Here is a 6,000-nt window from a genome sequence, read left to right on the forward strand (position 1 = left end):
AATCTTTGAATGTATTAAAATGCAATAAAGCACAATCCATTTGTGGCTCAATTAATATTTACAACTAGTAACTAGTAACTTGGCAAAGTCACTAACATCTGCAGCAGCATCTTGCAAATATTTATAAAAATAAACTTTTGTGTTTGGCAGGAAGCCCAAGTAAGCATAACACAGATTGGTCTGGAACAACAGCAGCTCACCGTACCCGAGTACCTTGAAATTGTTTTCATTTCACTAAGCTTTAAGTATCAACATCTAGTATCTAGCACAAAATGGATGCTTGTAAGCACAATTCACAGGACATTTCTTAGATGTCCACTTTAGGATGAGGCAGGTTGCATCCTGAAAGTGTCTCTTTCTTTGCCTGCAATCCAGTGGTTCTAGAAAATTAATTCAGGCTGCCATGGAGATGTCAGCACTTGGTGAGGTGAACTTTACCTATGGTTTCTGCCGTTACCTATTAAAAGTCTGGTCAAGCTGTTCCATGAGGCTCCAAAATGAAAATGGCAATAAGTAGGTTTTTCTCTTACTGGTTTTAACTTCTTCAGTTCACCTGGCCAATGTGTTCCTTAGTCAAACTCAGCTCCGTTGAGATGTTCCCAACACCCAAATACCACTATGATGTCCTGTGTCACTGTCCTGCTCAGCTGTGTCAGTCATGCTCCCACTAAAATCTGACGAGGCAATAGCTCATGCTCAGAGTGGCTACAAGTACCTGGCTCACAAAGTGTAATTCAAACCAACCTCTCACCACTATCCTCTTAAATAATTCTATTATTTTCATAGGATCATAGAATCATAGAATATCCTGAGTTGGAAGGGACCCATCAGGATCATCAAGTCCAGCACCTGATCCTGCACAGGGACAGCTCCAAGAGTCACATCATGTGCCTGAGAGCATTGTCCAAACGCTTCTTGAACTCTGGCAGGCTTGGTGCTCTGACCACTTCCCTGGAGAGCCTGTTCCAGTGCTAAACCACACTCTGGGTGGAAAACCTTTTCCTGATATCTTATCTAAACCTCCCCTGGGTCACCTTCATGCTATTTCATTGAGTCCTGCATTGGCCATGGGAATGAAGAGATCTGTACTATCCCCTCCTGTTCTCCTCGTGATGATATTGAAGACCACCGTGAGGTCTCCTCTCAGTCTCCTCTTCTCCAGGCTGAACAGACCAAGTGACCTCAGCCACTCCTCATACCGCTTCCCCTCAAGGCCCTTCACCATCTTTGTTGGCCTCCTTTGGACGCTCTCTAATGGCTTAATGCCTTTCTTGTATTGTGGTGCCCAAAACTACACACAATGTTCAGTGCAGAGCAGAGCAGGACAATCCCCTCCCTCAACCGGCTGGAGATGCTTTACCTGATGCACCCCAGTACATGGTTGGCCCTTTTTCCAAAACACAAATGTACATTTTTAAGTACATGTGTTTAGAATTTATACTTACATTATATTTTTGGATTTTATATTGTATATTTTTATAATTTTTATTTACATTGTATTTTTTACAAAACAGAAACTCTGTCTCTGGCAAAGCTGACTTGGATAGACACTCAAAAGAAATGACTTTGCAGGTGTGCCAGCTTTTACATTCACAAAAAGATACTTCAGCACCAAATTTGAGATGTACTGAAATATAGCAAAAAAAAAATAAAATATTAAAGCAAGGCTCAAAACTAATTTCCTGTACAATGAATATTTAAAAATACATAAGTAGAATAGACTAGGGACAAATTTGCCATTTCATATGCGAGCTATGTCATATATAGCTTATTTCTCAAAATGTTTTTGGAAATAAAACATTTTTTTTCTGACTTAGTAACTTAACCTTTTTAACTTCACAACTTTAACTTTTTTAAACTTCTTACTTTTCCTGCATAGGAAACAACATGTCATCAAGTCCTTATCTTGGTTGACTTTGAAGACCATACCAGACGACTTAATAATATAACAAGCACCCAAATTTTGCTACAATAAAGCGAAAAGGGATAAGCAGCCTGAATAGTGTTGCCGCACTCAGCCAACACTCAGCAGCCATTCAGTGCAGCAACATTTACTGGTTCAGAAAGAAGTGGTGTTGTTTCTTTCTGCCTGTTTTCCTTCCTCCTGACAAAAATTACAACCTTAGTTGACCATCTGGATGAGAGAGGTAAAACCAAGTGAAGGCAGGGAATAGAAAAACTGAGTATTGCCTCAACTACTAGATTTTCCTTGCGAGGTGTCCTGATCATCTAAACACATGATAAAAGTCAGATTAGATAAGATTCATTTAACATTTGTGATGTCTGCTAGGCTTGTCTGCCTCATCCCATTAATATAATACCAGACAAACTGCAAATATTGCAGAAAATCAGTGGGAAGTTATTTAAATAGGGAACTAAAGGTAGTTTTAATACTAGTAGCAAAAGCAAAGCAACTGTGCAGCTGAAGTTACCCTGACAAAAAAGAAATGTGTCCTTTTGGGGAAAATGCCAGGAGCCACTCCTTAAATGGGACTTTTCTACATCATTTGTCTCTTTTACATCTTCATTTTTCCTGATCTTTTAACCACTTTTGCTATTGCAATAAGAAAAAAACCCTTGTTGGCTAAGCAAAATACTTCTGCAAAACTTCTACCAGAATTTACTTTAAAATACTTCTTATTTTTTCCTTTATGACCCATAGGAATTCTGGCGAACAACCCGGTTAGGCTAGGTATATTTTTCTGTCTTATTTTATATTAGGCAAGGCACAAAGAAGACAACAAATAAGCTTCTTAGTGTCATACAGTGCAATTAAGGCATGGTCTCATGTTTCCCTACCTGTATTTCTACAAAATGAGAACACCTCTGTAGGGCCAATATACCCTACGTCACATTTTAAATAAAGATGATTTCTTGATTCATGTAATTACAGAAAAAATACATTCATATACTAGCTATTTCCAAAATGGTTACTTGTGGATAGTCCAGGAACATACTCGAGTTACTAGGGAAAATGCTGTTTATGATGCTTCTGTAGACCCAGAATAAGAGACCAAGCTTGAGGAAGCCTGATACACACAGAAACATCACTCCTTCTTGTGTTTCAGTTTGACTTTGTCGAGCTCCTTGATGGAAGACGTCTACTGACACAGGAGGCGAGGAGCTTGGAAGGACCTCAGCGGCAACACAGAGCTTTTGTGCCCTTATCCAGCCACGAGACGGGATTTATCCAGTATTTAGATTCAGGAATATGGCATTTAGCCTTCTACAATGATGGCAAGGAATCGGAAGTGGTTTCTTTTCTTACTACTGCTATTGGTAAGGATTTCCTCTATTATTCCTAAATATGCCTTGAGGCCAGGTATTAATGCACATACTCAAATTGCATGATGGCTTTATGTGGTTTTGGAGAGAATGCTTGAAGGGGATTGTATTAAGCAACAAGCTAAATGCTCTTAGGCCCTAAATGTTGTGTAAGTATTTTGTAGGCCTCTTAAGTAACTATAACCATAATGAGATCCTGCCCAGTGCCAAAAATGGTCTGCAAGCTGGAAAATCCCTGTTTTATTTTCTTACTTTGATCTTCCTTTTATTTAGTTGGTTTTTGTTGGTTTTGTTTGTTTGATTTTTTGTTTGTTTCATTGGGTTTTTTGTCTTTCTGGAGCAGAGTTGTAGGAATAATTGAAGAACAGGCAGCAGCACCATGCGACCGTTTTGTGTGACAGTCTTGCTCTTGAACACAGTCAAAATTACTCAAGCTGGAGTTCAGGCAGAGTGCTGGGGTTAAAACTCTAATGAAAAGCACTGCAAGGCTTGGTAGGAGCAACCACAATAACAGGAATCTCTGTTTCTCCCTGCTAACAGAATGAAGCTGAGATTGCTTAAAAAGAACAAATTAACTAAAGAGGTCTCTTGAATTCTCTGGCAGTAAAATGCTCTGCCAGTTCAGCACACAGGCATGGATTTGTTGTCATCCAAGGAGGAAAGAATACTGCCAATGAGTGCCTGTCAGCTCACTGAGTATTCTTCTTCCATCCTGTAAATATCAGAATCTGTTTCTGATTCAATAATACTTAATTTTAAATTTAATTGACCTGTTGAAACTGTTCATATAACTCAATTCATTTGGTTGTAATTTAAAGATTACTCCATAAAACTAGCACTCAGCTTTCTTCTAGCCACAGTGATTGTTTAATGGAGTTTTTTTCTTTGTGGAAAAAAGCAGACTCATTCCAAAACTGCCATTAATTCCTCTCCCCAAAGAGGCATTGGTGTTGAGTCTCAGCTGTCTGCAGTAGTTACCGAAGAGCTATGGGCTGTAATTTGTCTATGCAGGTTAATTAAAAGTTTAGGTCTTATTAAAACAAAGTCATTAAGATCCCAGTATTCCATTTTAGCACTAGAGTTTATCTAATGCAGAAGTGGAAACTGCTATAATACTTTGTGTTAAATTTAAAACTTGGAAATGCAATCTTTAGTCCTGTTCACAGTTGAGCAACACCAGAAATAGTTGTATGTTAGCTTGTAAAATTGAGGTGTTACTCTATAGAATGTGGATTTACTTTCATTTAGTTTACTTTAGCAGTTTGATTTTTTACTAACACCAACCACCGAACCTTCAGGTATTCTTCTGAAGGCAGCTTTTCTTCCTTGTCTAAGAATTTCTTCAGTTCAGAATTTCCCATCAGAAAAAAAATCAGTAAGGCTCTCACAGCAGAAAACACTTTTAAAGCACAGTTACTACTTGTTCTTGTTTTCAAACTGATGCTTATGAGTTCTAGCCACACTTTTCTCTTGGCCTCATTGCACTAAAGTAGGGGGGGAAAAAAGAGAAAAAACATTCTTAATTTGCCTTTGAACAGCAAGAGAATAGTGTGGGTGAGAAGCATGTCAGATGTCTTTAAGGCAATCCTATTTTTGTTTGTTTATTCTCTGCTATACCTTCATGACCACATGATAAGGAGAACAGTCCATGATACAGACTCCATGATATATTCTATATATCCCCTGCTGACCTTCAATCATTCTGTATTTCAGTACAAGGAAGGTTTTTTTTGTTATATAAGAGAGAGCATTGGTTGGGGATCACTTTACCCACTGGCAGCTGTATATCAATACAAAGCTATAGTGTAGAAAAAACTGTTTAGGTACAAGCTATGCATTTTGAAACTCACTTAAGTAAAAATTTTAGGTAGGAAGATGTGATTTCTTAGCTGAAATTTGTCCAGAAAAGTGCAGCATTTGTATAAGTACAGTAAAAGAAAGAGTAATAGCCTTAACAGGTTGGGACCTTTCTTCTTAGTCTAGATTTCAACAGTTTGTTTAAAAAAAAAAATCTAGTCAGTGTTTTGTGTAAATATACTGTAATGCTTCAGAACCTTTCTAGTGTATTCATGAGGTCTGGCAAGACATGATTGCTAAATCGTCATGGCTAGGCTTCACAAACGAAGATTTGGAAAGGCTCTATCCACATTTGTTACAGGCACGTTGGTGACTTATGAGGCCAATACGAGACAGACATATCCGACTGCAAAAGGCACAGCAGAAAGACTCCTTAGGAGGTGTATTCTGCAATACACGGTTCTTTCTGCGTTGCCTTTTCTCCTTGAGAGTGATCCTGCGTGTGTTCTCGAAGGAGACAGCTGCGTTATAGATGGTGTGTCTCCAGGCCTCCCGATTTGAGGCCAGAGTAGACCAGTTGTGTTGATCAATATGGCCAAGGCTGAGATGTTGTTTCAGGGAGTCCTTGTATCTTTTCTTCGGGGCTCCTCTCTTGCGGCAGCCAGTGGTAAGTTCACCATAAAGCAAGATCTTAGGGAGGCGGTGGTCCTTCATCCTGGAGACATGCCCTGCCCATCGCAGCCAGTGGATGTTTAAGATTGAGCGGAGGCAGCGTTGATGGAAGCGTTCTAGAAGACGTAGGTGGTGGCGGTAGATGACCCATGATTCGGAACCATATAGGAGAGTAGACAACACTATGGCTTTGTAAACACTGATCTTGGTGCTTTTCTTCAAGTGTTTATTACGCCATACTCTTTT

At 39.1% G+C, this 6,000-nt stretch overlaps 1 protein-coding gene across 1 annotated transcript in view; it reads left to right on the plus strand.

Annotated features, from left to right (window-relative positions):
• Nucleotides 1–6,000, plus strand: part of TENM4 (teneurin transmembrane protein 4) — a 603,620-nt gene that overhangs the window by 421,451 nt on the left and 176,169 nt on the right. Inside the window, exon 11 of the mRNA XM_017829261.1 lies at nt 3,069–3,279. Within this exon, the coding sequence (XP_017684750.1) occupies nt 3,069–3,279 (211 nt within the window). The remainder of the gene's footprint in view (nt 1–3,068; nt 3,280–6,000) is intronic.

Source organism: Lepidothrix coronata, unplaced genomic scaffold (assembly GCF_001604755.1).
Source record: "Lepidothrix coronata isolate B3197 unplaced genomic scaffold, Lepidothrix_coronata-1.0 Scaffold161, whole genome shotgun sequence".
NCBI lineage: Eukaryota > Metazoa > Chordata > Aves > Passeriformes > Pipridae > Lepidothrix > Lepidothrix coronata.